Source organism: Brassica napus, chromosome C8 (assembly GCF_020379485.1).
Source record: "Brassica napus cultivar Da-Ae chromosome C8, Da-Ae, whole genome shotgun sequence".
Taxonomy (NCBI): domain Eukaryota; kingdom Viridiplantae; phylum Streptophyta; class Magnoliopsida; order Brassicales; family Brassicaceae; genus Brassica; species Brassica napus.
Window position 1 is genome coordinate 26,813,854 of NC_063451.1, and position 17,259 is coordinate 26,831,112.

General features: G+C 35.7%; 1 protein-coding gene across 2 annotated transcripts; it reads left to right on the top strand.

The window, feature by feature from the left end:
* The first annotated feature begins 10,674 nt into the window (after positions 1 to 10,674).
* Positions 10,675 to 14,771, top strand: LOC106423128 (starch synthase 3, chloroplastic/amyloplastic-like). Of its 2 annotated transcripts, XM_048766356.1 has the most exons (4): positions 13,658 to 13,968; positions 14,055 to 14,189; positions 14,295 to 14,499; positions 14,587 to 14,771. In XM_048766356.1, exons 1-3 carry the CDS (start codon positions 13,768 to 13,770, stop codon positions 14,493 to 14,495), a joined length of 537 nt encoding a protein of 178 aa, XP_048622313.1. In that variant the 5' UTR covers positions 13,658 to 13,767; the 3' UTR covers positions 14,496 to 14,499; positions 14,587 to 14,771. The 2 variants fall into 2 exon arrangements, with proteins under 2 accessions (XP_048622314.1, XP_048622313.1); XM_048766357.1 differs by lacking the exons at positions 14,295 to 14,499; positions 14,587 to 14,771 and adding an exon at positions 10,675 to 12,244 and having other exon boundaries at positions 12,325 to 13,968.
* Positions 14,772 to 17,259: the final 2,488 nt, after the last annotated feature.

Here is a 17,259-nt window from a genome sequence, read left to right on the forward strand (position 1 = left end):
AATCATCTTTCTTGAAAAATTGGAGGAGAGCGATTTGAAATTTTTGAGAGAAGATGAAATGTTTTGGATGATGAAATGAAGTGAAAATGAGTTGTATTTATAGATGAAAATTACTGTTCATGACCGTTGGAGAAAGGGGAAATTTTTGAAAAAATTTCTTTGTGACCGTTGGGTTAAATCGAGTGCACCAAAAATTAGTCTGAAAATATCGTATTAAACGGTCAATCAAATCTATAAAATTTCATAAAAGTGAAAAATTATGACAATGAAATATTTATGTTATATGACAACAAATCATGCGACGGCTCAGCCGATCAATGCAGAATAATAAATAAATTATACGGCGGCTCGGCCGACCAATTAATAATAAACAGAATATAAGGCGGCTCAGCCGACCAATAAATAATAAACAGGATATAAGGCGGCTCGGCCGACCAATAAATAATAAACAGGATATAAGGCGGCTCGGCCGACCAATAAATAAATTAAATTACTAGTAAATAATATAGGCGGTATTCCGGCCATTATAACATGATATAAATAATAGTAGAGGCGGTATACCGACCATTATAACAGGGTATAAATGATACAAATAAATTTTACCGAATCGCAGAGTGATCGTGCTGATAACGTGTTATGAAATAACTTATAATTTATAGTATCGAGAAATTTAAATAAGAGTAGAATTTAATACCCGTAGGAAGCAAATAACACTACTATAAGTGAGAGAGTTTATTATAAGTAAGAAGAAGAAGATGTAATGGTTCTTTTCTTATAAACTCTTGTTCTTGTTTATGGTGTACAAAATAGTGAGATGAGTGATGATATTTATAGTGAACAACAATGCATAAAATATCAAAGATGGTGCTTGATTTGGTAAATGAGTGGGTGATCATAGTGCTTGATGAGTAGATGATCATAGTGCTTGATGAGTAGATGATCATAGTGCTTGAGTTGGTAAAGGAGTGGAGGATCATTTCAAAGTTTATCTTATAACAATTATATAATTTTAATAATCTACATCATAATCTCTTTCTCTTCCGCATATTAATTCAACATGTTTTCAATATTCTATTTTACAATAATTTTGTTTTAAAGAATTTAACATCGTATCCCACCAATTTTATTTTGCATTTGTTTGATAAAATAAATAGTTTTTTATATATCCAAATCAAATGAACCAAATGTCTATTTGTAGAAAAAAAAATATAATTTAATAAAAAATATTTGATCATAAATAGTTAAGATGAAAAAAAAAAAGATAAAAATGGACTACCCCATTGTAAGCTATTCAATAGTTAGATTCACGTTGAATTTTTCTCTTTTTCAACTACCCCATTGTAAGCTATTCGATAGTTGAAAGAAAGATTCAACATCCTCATTGTAACTAGCCTAAATCGGAGTTCGGAAATAGTTTAACACACGGCCTCACAATATCTTTTGTCACGACACGAGCTATACAAAAGCCAGAAAAATATATTTTAATGTTCTAAACGAAATATTATAAGACTAAATATATAAATTATTAATAATTAATATTTATAAATTTATTTATACAATAAAATGGTGTGAATGTTTTCCACATACGGAGAAATCCAAAAAGGAACCAACTCTATAGAAGAGAACATGAAAAAACACATATAGAGTGAAGGCTAGAAAGTAACATCAGTAGATGTCATACTATATCTTCGCAATAAGGTACAAGAATACAAAGACCACTCCAAACCAAGAGCCAACATAGCTTAAAAACATTGCAGCACTGCGAGACCATAGTTTGAGACTGCTTCCTTTTTGAGCTCCAACACCAGCATAGAAACTTGAGAAGATTTGCGTTTACGGTCATAACCGAAGTTGAAATCATCTCCATACTGAGAAACACCACTAAGAACCATTCGCTTCCATTTCGATAATAAAATGAAGCGATATAAAAAAAAAGAAGATATAAAATATTTATGGACCGAACACAAATAATAACCACTTTTGGACCAATATCAAAGTAGTTGTGTTTTGGTTAATGACGGTGATTGTGTATAAACAAACACTAATAGGTTTAGGAAGATTATAGAATCCTTAGAAGGATACGATTGGTCAAGTTATATTGGCTATAAAAAGAGATCCACGACGATATCTCAGAACTCATCGTAGGTTCCAAAGCTTAGCAGATCTCAACGTCACGTCAATTGAGGTACGGTGTTCGTTATCTCTCTCTCTCTCTGATTTCTCTTCTTTTTATTTTCTATCGATCTCACATGTTAGTGTTATGATCTTGATCGTCGTTACGAGATTGATTGATATTGATCGAAGTTGTTCTTGTTTGTTTGCAGATTAAAAGGAGACGTAAAATTCAATCAACACACAAGATTTGTTAACCCGGACTTCGTTTCCTACTGTCCGGGGAGAGATCTGTGCTCTCAACTGTTCACTATAGCCTTTGGAATCAATACAGAGTCTCGGTATCTTTCTACACACTTATACAAGGATCTCACCAAGATAAGTTGTAAAGACTACCTCTGAAATACACTCCCGGTAATCAGATTTCTTCTGCGGTTCTGATCACGACCGGAACTTCACCGTCTCCGTCGCGATCTTCGCCAAGACAAGACTCTCTCTCTCTCTCTTTGATTCTCTCTGCTCTCTGCTCGTGTCAGATGTAACAGAACGTAACAAACTCTCTTGAGGAAGACGATGATATATCAGTCGATGATCATCTCATTAATCCAAAACTGTACCGTTTTGTAGGTTAGCTTCCATATCCCACTTCGCTTCAGCTCAGGACTTCAGCTCGTGATGGGCTTTGACACTTCAAGCCCAAAGAACCAGCTCAGCAATAGTGAAAGGCGAGAAACACTCACAAACTCCACCTTTGTCGACTCACTGTCTGAAACCATGGATCCCCTTTCTGCGAAACCGGAGATCTTCCTGAAACTGATACCTCAATCACAAGCTCCACCCAATCTTGTCAGCTCGTAACCAATCCGACGACTTCTGGCTCAATACTCTGTCCCGATCTCTCTCTTCCTTTCCCTGTTCAACCCAGAAACAGTCGAACCCTTCAGCTCTACCGCCGATCTAAAATAGAAGTAGATCCTCCTCCAATCTACATCCTCTCTTCTGATATTCCAAACAAAGTAAGAACCTATTTGCTCTCCTTCCCTTCAATCGTATTTTACCACACGATTTGAAGCTGGCGATTTCTTGTAACTCAGAAACTCACTTCTTGTAACTCAGAAACTCACTTCTTGTTTCTTTCTCTTCGTGCGAGGTAACCAAATCGACAAAGTCACCTCGAGCTCCACCTCAACCGATCAGGCGAGGACCTTGGCCAGCTCCAGACACTTCTGAAACGCCGGACCAGGTAAACACTTCGTTAAGAAATCAGTTGCATTTAGAGTAGTATGCACCTTGATTAGGTTAACGGAACCCTCGTGAACTTTATCCCGGATGAAATGGTACGTAATATACATGTGCTTTGTTCTGCCATGATGGACTGCATTTTTAGCTAGACATATTGCACTTTACGCATCACAGTACAGCTTGTAGCTTTTGAAATTGAACCCCAATTCACAGCAAATCATCATCAACCATTTACCCTCCTTAGCTGCTTCAGTGAGAGCCATATACTCAGCTTATGTGGCTGATAACGCACTACAGACGACAGTGTGGCTCGCCAACTGACAGTATTCCCTCCAACTTGAAAAAGATGTGCTGAAACTGATCTCCTGCGATCCAAATCTGAATTGTAATCTGAATCACGGTAGCCAACAATCTCAAACACTTCTTGCTTAGTGAACGTTATACATATATCCAAAGCTCCCGTTAGGTACTTGAAAACCCATCTGACAGCATCCCAATGAGCTCTTCCTGGTTGAGACATGTATCTGCTGATCAGACAAATAGCAAATCCCAAATCAGGTTGAGAACCAATCATAGCGTACATTAGGCTTCCAACCGCACTAGCATAAGGTATCTTGTCCATGTAGTTAGCTTCTTCTTTGATCTCTTCATCAGATAACTTTCTCAACTTGTGTTGTGAGCTAACCGGAGTAACAACTGGCTTTGCTCCTTCCATGTTGAAGTTCCTCAACACATGTCTTAAGTATTTCTCTTGTGAAAGCTTTAGAACCCCCTTCTTTCTATCACGTAGGATATCCATTCCCAAGATACGAGTAGCTTTACCTAAGTCTTTCATTTCGAACTCAGACTTTAGGCTTTCCTTTAGCTTCTGAATTTTCTTCATATCTTTAGATGCTATTAGCATATCATCCACGTAGAGCAGTAAGAAAACCTTTTCCTCCAAAGTCTTTCCTTTAAAATACACGCATAGATCATGAACACTCTGAATGTAACCTTGTCTCTTCATGAACTCATCAAACCTTTGATTCCACTGCCTCGGAGACTGCTTCAATCAGTATAAAGATCTCTTCAATAGACAGACTTTTAGACTCGTCTCCTTTCTCAGTAAATTCCTCAGACTGACTCATATAGATTTCCTCATCTAGAGTTCCATGTAGAAAAGCTGTCTTTACGTCTAGTTGCTCTAGTTCCATGTCGTAGTTAACCACCACTGATAACATCAGTCGAATAGACACATGCTTCACCACCGGAGAGAAAATCTCGTTGTAATCAATACCCTCGATTTGAGTAAAACCTTTAGCTACCAATCGAGCCTTGAACCTAGGAGGTTCAACACCTGGAATCCCTTCCTTGTACTTGAAAATCCATTTACAACCCACAATTTTCTTCTTTCCTGGCTTGTCTACAACTAGCCAAGTCTTGTTCTTTGCCAAAGAACTAATCTCTTCTTTCATAGCTAGTTTCCAGTACTTCCAGTACTTACTTCTCCTAGCTTATGCCACAGTTTTAGGTTATTCTATCTCAACATCCTGAGCACACAGTAATGCATAAGCAACAATATAATCACCTCCTTCCTCATACATCGATGGCTTCTTGATATTCCTCTTAGCTCGATCCCGAGCTAACACATAATCACTTAAGCTTTCTAAAGATGTTCCTGCTTGCGTTGTTTCTGTTTCTTCCTGTTCAGCTGATTCAGACTCTGAGCTGTCTAACCCCTCTGATTCTGAGCTTGAAGACTCATCCACACTTTCTGATAGAGCTCGACCTGATTCTGAATCCTCAAACGTCTTATCAAAATTGAATGAGACTCGCTTCACTTTCTTAGCTGGTTTAGATGCCTTAGGATTTGAGTCTACCTTGTCTTTAAACATTTTGTCTTCATGAAACGTCACGTTCCGACTGATAGTACACTTTCCATCCTCTGGAATCCAAACCCTATAGCCTTTGACACCCTGAGGGTATCCCACGAAGTAACCTTTCGTCGCTCTGGGGGTTATCTTATCCTGAAGAGTATGAACAAACGCTTCACATCCAAATCTCTTTAGATTATTTAGTGTCACTTTCCTTCCTGACCAGACTTCTTCTGGAATTTTAAAGCTCAAAGACGACGTAGGAGAATGATTAATCAGATAAACTGCCGTAGAAGCTGCTTCTGCCCAAAACTGTTTCCCAAACCCTGTCTCAGCTAGCTTGCTTCGAACTTTATTCATGATAGTTCTATTCATTCTCTCTGCAACTCAGTTCTGTTGCGGCGTGTAAGAGCATGTCATGTGTCTTTTAATCCCAGAGCTCTTGCATAATCCATCAAACGCTTTGTTGCAGAATTCCAGACCGTTGTCTATTCTCAAACACTTCACACGCTTTCCTGTTTGATTCTCAACAAGCTGTTTCCACTCTTTGAAGTTCTGAAATGCTTCATCTTTAGTCCTTAGGAAATTAATCCACACTTTTCTTGAATAATCATCAATAAATGTGATGAAGTATTTGCATCCTGCAAGACTCTATTCAACATCGGTGAACCCCACAAATCTGAGTGAATGTACTCCAGTGGCTCCTTGGTGACGTGCTTCCCTTCTTGAAAACTTTACTTCTGAGATTTTCCGAGAACACACTCCTCACAGAAGTCAAGTGTATGAACCTCTTTCCCATCAAGATAACCACCTTTAACTAGTTCATTCATACACTTGAGTCCCATGTGGCCTAATCTCGAATGCCATCTCTTTGTAGTATCAACTTCTGGCCTAACAACAGCAATTGTTCCCTTCTGCACACTCCCATTTAAGAAATACAAACCCTCTCTGTAGGTTCCAGTAATCACACGCTTTCCATCTTTATAGAATGTCACATTAAACCCATACCCTTCATAATTGCAACCACTCTTCTCAAGTTACCCAAATGAGATCAAATTCCTTCCCATTGTAGGTATGTAACGCATGTTAGATAAGATCACCTCTGTATTGTCTGGATTTACAATTTTCAACTTTCCGATACCTGCCACTTCACTGTAGGTGTTGTTCCCCATTAACACATTTCCTTCATTCACTTCTTTAAAGTCAAATAGAGCCTCCCTGTCTGGTGTGATGTGAACCGTGCAGCAAGAGTCTAGAACCCACTGATCACGAGTATCATGAATACTTGCAGTCAAGATCATTGGTTCTTGTCTCTGTGCAACATTTGCATTTTGCTGCTTATTTCCATCTTTCCTCTCGGGACAATCCCTCTTGAAGTGACCTTCACGTCCACAGGCCCAGAACTCTCTAAGTTTCGCTGGTGTCTGAGACCTAGAGTTCTTCTTGAATCTGCTATCTCCGCTCTTACTTCTGCCTCTCCTTTGCTTAACTCCTTGACGTTTCTCACCGTTCCCTTTAGACACAAGGAGTCCTTCAGCAGCTGAACTCGACTTCCCCAGAAGTCCCTTTTCTCTTAACTCAACTTCTTTAGAATAAGCAGAAGTTGTGACTTCCTTTAATGTCAGAGTTTCTTTGCTGTTCCCATACTTCAAAGTATGCACCAGAGAGTCGTATTGAGGCGGTAGACTTGATAGCACTTGAATAGCCTGATCTTCATCTGGCACCATAATGTTTAAACTCGCCAAATCATCCACCAACTTCAAGAATCCATCCAAATTTTCTTCAATAGATTTCTGCTCAGACATCTTGAAGCTTGCAAAGCTTTGTTTCAGATAGATTCTATTTGGCAGAGTCTTGGCTTGATAATCAGCTTCTAGTGCTCTCCAAACTCCCATAGCAGTCGGCTCCTTCATTACCTTCCTCAACATGATATTAGTAAGACTAGCACATATCAGATTTCTCGCTCTAGTATCTTTTTCTTTAGCTTTAGGATCAGGCTCCTATTTAGTCTGCACCTTGGAATCACCATCATCTTTCTCAGATGACCCTTCACCAGATTCACCTTGCAAGACCTTTCCGAGTCCCTGTAGCTCAGGTTGCATCAACATCTTGAACTTCCACATTCCAAAATATCCTTTCCCATCGAACTTCTCCATCTCAAACTTCGTAACAGCCTCCATCACGATCTGAGCTCGTCAAACACACAGATCCACAAACACCTAGGATCGTCTAAAGCCTTAGATCACGATCACTCGCGATCACCTCCTGCACAATAACCTGGCGCTCTGATGCCACTTGTTAGTGTTATGATCTTGATCGTCGTTACGAGATTGATTGATATTGATCGAATTTGTTCTTGTTTGTTTGCAGATTAACCAAGGAAACGTAAAATTCAATCAACACACAAGATTTGTTAACCCAGACTTCATTTCCTACTGTCCGGGGAGAGATCTGTGCTCTCAACTGTTCACTATAGCCTTTGGAATTAATACAGAGTCTCGGTATCTTTCTACACACTTATACAAGGATCTCACCGAGATAAGTTGTAAAGACTACCTCTGAAATACACTCCCGGTAATCAAATTTCTTATGCGGTTCTGATCACGGCTGGAACTTCACCGTCTCCGTCGCGATATTCGCCAAGATAAGACTCTCTCTCTCTTTGATTCTCTCTGCTCTCTGCTCGTGTCAGATGTAACATAACGTAACAAACTCTCTTGAGGAAGACGATGATATATCAGTCGATGATCATCTCATTAATCCAAAATTGTACCATTTTATAGGTTAGCTTCCGAAGCTCACTGCGCTTCAGCTCAGGACTTCAGCTCGTGATGGGCTTTGACACTTCAAGCCCAAAGAACCAGCTCAGCATTAGTGAAAGGCGACAAACACTCACATCACATGCAGTAATTCCATGGGTTAACAAAACCTATTCCATTAGATTTTGATTACGGCCTCATGATTCGATATTCATGAAAATTTGATTTTAATGTGTTATCTTATGGTTGTAGGTATATAAAAAAAAGAATGTCGAGTGCAACGAAGAATGATGTGGCACATGCAGCAATCATCGAGCCACCTCCAGATGTCAGACGTATGTTGCAGAAAACAGCACGTTTGGTTTCCGAAAGGGGATTGAAGATGGAGAGTAGGGTCATGGACTCTAACAAGAACGATGAAAGATTTAACTTCCTCAAGAGCTCAGACCCTTATCACGCTTTTTACAAACACAAGCTTACTCAATACCGGAATAACCCAGAAGATGGAGTTCAGGAAATCCTAAACCCTGATGCTCCTCCTCCAGCTACTTCTCCTCAATTCATGGAACCTCTGCCTCATCCTTTCGGACCTCCCGAGTTTTCGTTTAAACCTCCTCAAGGGATCACGCTCAAGGAACGTGCAGTTATAGTGCTCACTGCTCAGTTTGTGGCGCGGAGCGATATGCATTTTTTGTCCGAACTGATCACGAAAGTGACGACCAATCCTCTCTTTGAGTTTATCAAGGTCGATGATCCTAGGTTCAATTATTTCTCTAAGCTTGCTATTGCTTATAGCAGAGTTTTAATGCGGATCAAGAGGGGTGCTTGTATGGCGGAGACCCTTGTTAAGGTTTTCCTCGAGCAGATTCGGATTCTTTTGGAGAAGCAAGAGCAGGGGTTGGATATGGGCCATATGGCTATGGGTGATTTGGATGTTGTTGAGGTTTGTGTTGTTGACTATTTACGCACCTAGAGGAGGATCAACAGTTTTGTACCAATGTGCCACCACATCGACTACACCCTTTAATGGGGATGATATCGCAATCACGAGCTTCTGTTACAGAAATACAGTTAATTGCTGGATGGTGGTTGTATAATCTAATGAGCGGTGACATTCATTTTCAGGGTTCATCTAGGACCAGCGATTCTGTTCCAAACCTTGATGATGAGGTCTGACCAGCACTGTCTTTATCTTCTCAATATGCCAACTCTGTTATTGTCTCAATCCTTCTCTTTTATGTGATACTCATGCTCTTTCTTAGCTTAAGGCTTTCTCGTTATGTGATACTAATGCCCATCTTATCAAAATTTAAAGCAATGATTCTTTTTTATTTAGAAATATGTCAAATAAATGACTTTTTGAAATCAAAATAAATTGTTTTTTTATAAATTTGTTTAGTTATACCATATTTTATGCTAGTTGTACCATTTGTCATTTTATATGACCTCTAATTTAATATTCTTGTACAATAAATAACATTTATATCATAATTTAAACTCTGTATGTGTTATGTTTTTAGTAAATTCATAACATAACAACATTTTAGATGGTAAATAAATTATGGACTAAAAAAATCATTTTAATTATGCTAATTGTCTTACTTATACCAATTATACAAAGTCATGTTAGTTGTTTTACCGGTTCATACAAAAAAAACTTGTACATTTTTTTCTAAATTATGCCGCTTAGCTATAATATATAAGGAGAGAGGTTTAAGCGATTCTCTAGTTTCATCTTCATCCAAAGTGCAGAGATTCACAGAGGATCTTGAAATTATCTCTCACAGTTAGAGGTATTCACCATCTTTCTCGTTCATTGTTGAGGCTTGTGTTGTTGACTATTTTACGCACCTGGAGGAGGAGGATCAAGAGTGATGTACTAATAATGTGTCACCACCTCGACTACACCCTTTAATGGTGATGATAATGAAATCACGAGCTCCTGTTACGGAAATACAGTTAATTGCTCGAGGGTTGTATAATCTAATGGCCAGTGACATACATTTTCAGGCCAGCGATTCTGTTCCAAGCGTTGATGATGATGTCTGAGCAGCACTGTCTTTGTGAGATGGCGGAAATGCTTCTCAATATGTCAATTCTGTTATTATCTCAATCTATATGATACTCATCTTCTTTTAAAATTTAAAGCAATCATTCTTTTTTGTTTAGAAAGATGTCAAATAAATTATCTTTTTGAAATCAAAATAAATTGTTTAGTTATACCATATATTATTCTAGTTGTACCATTTGTTCTTTTATACTAGTTATACAATGACCTCTAATTTAATATTCTTGTACAATAAATAACATTTATATCATAATTTAAACTCTGTATGTGTTATGTTTTTAGTAAATTCATAACATAACAACATTTTAGATGTAAATAAATTATGGACTAAAAAATCATTTTAATTATGCTAATTGTCTTATTTATACCAATTATACAAAGTCATATTAGTTGTTTTACCAATTCATACACAAAAAAACTTGTACGTTTTTTTTAAAAAAATTATGCCACTGTAGCTATATAAGGAGAGAGGATTTCATAAACCCCAGGAAGCGACAAGAACAGTCTCGGTGTCGATGCGATTCTTTTTCCATTGTTATCAAATCTCAGTCTACGTTATTTGTTGGTCTCTAGTTTCGTCTTCACGGCCAGTGCAGAGATTCACGAGGAGTGGTTCATCCCGATCTCATCTTTTAGAGGCATCTTCACCATTCTTTCTCGTTCAGTGCCTTTGTTTCTTTTAGATTTTGTGATTTTGGCAAAACAAAATGAAAATTTAGAACTCAAAAAATACTCCTACATTGATTTGATATTTTTCTATTGTTCCCATTTTCATAATTTATTGAGGGTTGTAAAACTTTTTATTTCATTAATTTTGATAAATAAAAAAGACAATGAAGGCAAAAATAGGACAAAATAATATTAGCCTATAAAGACAAACTATTTTTTGGTGTATATTTCCAATTTTCCTTAATTTTTCTGTAGATATAAATTTATTATGTTAGTTAAATTTCATTGTGTATATGTTAATTAAATCATGTGAGTATCATTCCAATCAGATTCATTGTTCTCATGAGATGGCTTTAAGTTGTTCTCTACTTAAACCCTTTGCCGAAAACCATAGTTCAGTCAACTATGTGCATGCTTTCCTCTTCATGCATCTCTATTCAGGCATCTGATATGTTTTCAAAGCGCGAAGAAGTAATCATCAAAATTTTGATGGAGCTGTATAGAGCCACAAAAGTTACTCATCTCACTCCATTCCCACATGCTTCAGCAAGTGTAGTTGTCTTACCTATGGCTATTGGTGTACTTCTATGATTTGTTTAGTTGAAGAAAAAGCTTCTCAAGAAGCAGTTAAAGTGATAAGACACACGTGTCACTTTTCTATTTGGAGTCGTATAGGTGGAAACATGTTTATCACACAAGGCGGTAGAATTCTTTAGTGAATCAAACTCCACTCCTCATTTGAAATGTAAATATTTTATTCAAATAGTATTAAACTCTAAGATTTTTGTTACTATTCATCAAAAATTACATTGCAAGTCACATTTTGAGTTTATAATTACAACATTAGTTACATTCTACTTATAGCATTTCAATGTAAATTGAGCATTATATCTTCTAACCATTAATCAAATTTTACGGATTTTTATTGTTTTATTAATAACAATAACAAAACATAAATATATCCATCATGTGACAGTGAAATTTGCTTTGTACTAATTTTCCCAAATCAAAAAAAAATCCTCAACCTTAATCCCAACAATACAGATGAAGAGTCCAACATTATCACCATCCCAATTCCTTTGATAGAACTCTTGTAGAGAATTTTAGGTTAAAGAAGATGTTAGATATGGAATGTACAGAAACTCGGTTGAGGAGGGAAAGAGACACACTGGAGAAGGTGTGCGAGGAACTGGTGACTAGGATCGATGAACTCAAGGCAGAAACAAGGAGAATATGGGACTAGATGGAGGAGGAGAGACGGATGTTGCAAATGGCTGAGATGTGGAGGGAGGAAAAGGTTAGGGTTAGGTTGAGGGATGCGAAACTTTCCTTGTAAGAAAAGTATGAAGAGATCAATTGGTTTGTGGATGACCTAGAAAAGTGTTTAGAGATGGCTAAAGAAGTAGGAGGAGTTGAGTTGATGAGAACGTTTGATTAAGACGGCAAGATTGTTGGAAGATGCAGCTAATGATATAAATTTTGAGAAATTAGGAAACTTCAGGATGAGAGACGGGTTATAAGAGGGAGCTATGCGTGTCAAGGTTAGTGACCAGCTTATCCTCTTTACCATACATCTAACTATATATAACATTATCTTCATCATTTTGCTTTTCTTTGGCAGATGGAGAAAACAGCTCGTTTGAAAGCAGAAACAAAGGAGAGAACACTTAAAAAGTTTCTTCTTTCTCAGAAAGACGTGGTGTACACGGAGCCTCTAGAGATTCAAGCGGGAAGATCGGTGACGGTTTTCTACAGACCTTCGAACACGGTTTTGAATGGGAAGCCTGAGGTTTGGTTTAGAGGCTCTTTTAATCGGTGGACTCACCGCTTGGGTCCTTTGCCTCCTCAGAAAATGGAGGCAGCTGATGATGGAAGCTCCCACGTGAAGACTTCAGCTAAGGTCCCATTAGATGCTTACATGATGGACTTTGTTTTCTCCGAGAAAGAGGATGGTGGAGTGTTTGATAACAGATATGGTTTGGACTACCACTTACCGGTAGTGGGAGGTATCGCCAAGGAGCCACCATTGCACATTGTTCATATTGCTGTTGAAATGGCACCCATTGCAAAGGTAACCGTAAGACTAAAACCAGTGTAAGCTTGTCAGGAATAGGCACAGATGGATATAGACTACAAAAAACGTGTTCATTGTCTTGCTTTTGACCCTCCATTTCAGATGAGTTGAGTTGAGTTTGATTTAAGTTCAGTCAAAAGAGTGGATGAATATAAATAGGAGTGTTTTTCTTGTTCACGTGTCATGTCAAACCAAAACTGGTAACTAAGAGGAAAGTAGAGGTTAGTCCTTCTTTTGCCCTCTTAGACAGACATAGGTGAAGTTTTGTTGAGTCACTGAATTGTTGTTCATAGTTTTTTTTTTTTTTTTTCTTCAAATTGGAAGTTATTTCTAATATTTTCGAGGTGTAATTTTTTTTTCCCAAATCTCCATCTAAACCATATTTCTCATTAAAGTTTTGTTTAATTATTCAGATTTTTTACAATGCAATATTTTATAAGATCTTCACCAACACAAACGATCTACTAAGAGAAATTTTCTTTTGTTAAACAGAAGATTGTTGTTCAAAGAATGAAAATATATATTGAAAGAAATTTGATGATGGCATATTTGATGGGCGGGAGGGACTACAACCAATAATAATTATGATTGTGGGCATTATTATTAATAGAAAATAATAAAAAAGTTTAGAGGATGAAAATTTAAACGAATATTGATACATTTTAAATTATTTTGATAAAATATTTGTAAATAAAATAATAAATAATACGGAATTTTAGTAAATCAAAAAAAAAATATTCATTAAATAAGGATTGTAGAAGGAAAAAGAAATATATGAAGGGCTTGTTTCTCATCACTTTCTTTTTGGGCTTTGATATGGGCTTGGAGTCCACTTTAAACTAAATCAAATTGGCCCTATAAGCATAATAATCTATAATAATAAAATAAATAGGATTTCCCAAATAGTGTTTGTTTGTTCGTTCGTTCGTTTCTCCAGCGAAGCGAGCTCCGACGAGGGAATCCCTGGCGGAAGAAGAGCAATCGTCGCCCATGAAGAAACAGAAGGTCGAAGAGGAAGAGAAGATATACAGTGATACACACGTGCCCGAGCTGGGTTGTAAACCCCAGTGGGATGTGGACAGCTACGATGGTCGCGAGTACGAATCAGATCCCGAGGATAGAAAGTTGTTCTCTGACGACGAAGAGTATGAGAAGTACCGTCGCGAAAGACGCAGGGCTTTCGATAGTAAGGTAATTTTGATTGTTTTATTTTCTTGCCAGATTCAGAAAAAAAAAAACGATTTATTCACTTTTTAAAAAAAAAAAATTAATTTTAGGGTTTTATTTATGAACCTCTGAGCGGAAACTATCCAATTAAAGATCTGGAAGCATTAGTGTATCCCAACGTGACTAGTCGGGAGTTGATGACAGATCTTGCCAACTTGTGTGTTAAGAAACTCAACGAGACTGAGGTTAGACTCATTCTCATCAAATAATAATTAATATGTATTTACATTTTCATTATGGATTTATTCTCATTTCCATTCGTATATATATATATATATATATATGTATAGAAAAAGACGGTTGAATTGGTTGAAATTGTGAGAGTTATTGTGCTTGGTGGAGGTACCCGGAAAGCTTACATAACGTTTATGGCTCCTGAATCTCTCAATGGACCTCTTATTGAGTACCAAGCCAAAGTGGTTACCTATGCAAAAAACTTGAAACCTCCTGTTCCTATCCTCTGCAGACCAAGTCCTATACCCTCAATCTAGCCAGGTAGTTTAATTTTTCAGTATTTCAACTTCTTTACATATCATGATGTATTGTTATTGTTTTGACTCTATTTCTTTCTGGATTTTGCAGATTGACGACAAGCTAGCAATTTGAAGTGTTACTCTCTTACCCTATATTGCGCTTGTGATGAAATTAATTGTCTGGCCATGCTCTAGTTTTTATAATATATGATCTACTTAAGTGTGTGACCTATTTGCTCTACTCTAATTTGAAGTTTTATCACATATAGGAACTATTTATAATTGTGTTCAACATATTCCGCAGTTTTTTTTTTTGTTTTGTTTAGTTGATAAAGTTGACCAAGTTTAATTGGCGCTCAAACTTATATTCGGACTTCTAGCCATTTGCATCTTTTATTAATTTTAATGATGTAGTTTTCTCCTCCAATTTGTATCCACCACGTTGGCTTGATCATCACTTTCAAATCTATTTAACATGCTCTATTGATATAGATTTAGTCTGATTATTTACGACTCATATTTTAAAATAATTGACTACCAGTATTTAATATATATATATATATATATATATATATATTTATTTATTTATTTATTTATATTTATATTTATATTTATAACGGGATCTGTAGTATTTTATTTAACATATATATTCATATTTATAACGGGATTTGTAGTATTATACAACCTCTCATCCCCTTTACTCCCTATAATTTCGGGATGCATAGAGCAGACAATAATTACGTAGGCATTAACTATATATCTAAGCGAAAAAAGAATATACCACTACAATCACTGACAGCAACCAATTGCTTGATTTCTCCATGCATGCCTGGTACCACTCTGTATATATATTATCAATAACAATTAATATCATTTATATTCATAGTATCAATAACAATGTTCACAAATAAATAAATAATTATAGCAACGTTAAATAACTATGCTTTTCTATCAATTTTGGATTTTACAAATTTACAAATTTTAGATTAGTTTCAGTATAATCACTAACGTTTAGAACCGGCTAATATTAAAAAAAAAAACTAGATTTAATTCTATCCCAGTTCAGTTTTTCCTAGGAATTTTTGGATAATGCTGGTAAGAACATCAAATAATTCCAGTTTAACTATCGGACTATTTGAATAAAAATATCAAATAATTTGGATAATTTTAAATTTATGAACAAAAATATTCAGATAATTTGGTTAATAAATAGTATTTTTAGTATATTTAGTTATTTAGAAATTAAATATAATTAATATTTATGGATATATAATTTTATTTTTAAATTTGGATATCTATTTGGTTCTGGTTCAATTTTTTTAGTTTTAGAGATACTAGGGGGTTTTCCGGGCTACGCCCGGATTGTTTCCTATAATATTAGTTTAATTTTTATATTTATATTTTAAAATCGAACAAATATGATATACATTGAAACTTGAGCAAACTACAGAAAACGCAGCTTCCCTTGATCTAGAAAACGTAGTAGTAACCCAAATCAAGAAGCATTAGTACCACAACAGCAGCTGGAGCAGCCCAAACCATGTAGTTAGTCTGCTTTTTACGCTTGCGCATTAGTCTCGGGAGTGTTTCCAGTCCTCCTCTATTGTGGATCATGTTTCTTATTGGTTTCTCCTTCAAGACTTTCTTTTCTTTCTTTGGTTTCTCCTCCACTGAAGCTTCAATCTCCTCTTTCTCAGCCTCAAAAGCTTCAGGAACTTCCTCAGAGATAGCCTCGTATGCGTTGCTGCCTCATGTCTTCTTCTTGACCGCCTTCTCTCGCTCCTGCAACACACAAAAAAAAGAAGATTATTAGAATGGAAAAGAGAGAAGGCAAAGAGCATTGATATTGATACCTTTTGTTCTTTCTTCTCAGCTTTCTTTTGAGCTCTTATGGCAGCTTTAGCAGCGGCTTCCACGCGCGGATAAGATATTATACGTATTTTCATTTCAAATAATTTAATGTATAATATTTTTTTACATTATTTAAAGAATATCTAAAAGAAGACTATAAAGCACAAATATAGTTTTCAATTCTTCTTTGTAATTTCTTGGATATCATTATATTGTTTGATTATTGTACTTGATTTACATATTTTCATGGATATTTGTGACAGATGAATATCTCTAATTTTTATGATCAGTAAATAATTATATACTTGTAATAAATTAATAAAAAAATGAAAATTACTTACTTTTTAATCAAACTTGTTTTTAATTTGACTTATCAATACGAAAAATATGATATTAATTGGACTTATTTTATTACCGTTTAAATATTTTATTGATATTATCTAAGAAGCTTTCAAGTGATATTTAATATCATATTTTATTTTTTCTTAGTTTTGTTTTGTTAATTTTTCTATTTCTTTCAAAGAGTTGATATATATATATATGTCAAGTGAATTTCCACAAAATATTTTTTAATGAAAATACAGTTTTTAAATAATAAAATTTAAAATAACATTATAATATTAATTTGTTGTATTTATTGGTATTTTTAAATATTTTATTATATATAAGGGTCGCTGTGGTGTTCGTATACCCGTTCATTAATATTTGAATATTTGGGTTTTTCTATTTTTAATGATCTATAATCCGTTCATGTATTTTTCCTATTGAGATTGGGTTAAATTCACATTCATATATTATTGGATATACCCAAACTGTGTATTAAATATTCAAAATATATATAATATCGATATCTTGTTTTTCCATCAGCTTATATATGTATTGGACTAACATATTTGTGCTCGAACTAACACAAATATCCAAAAATAATTTT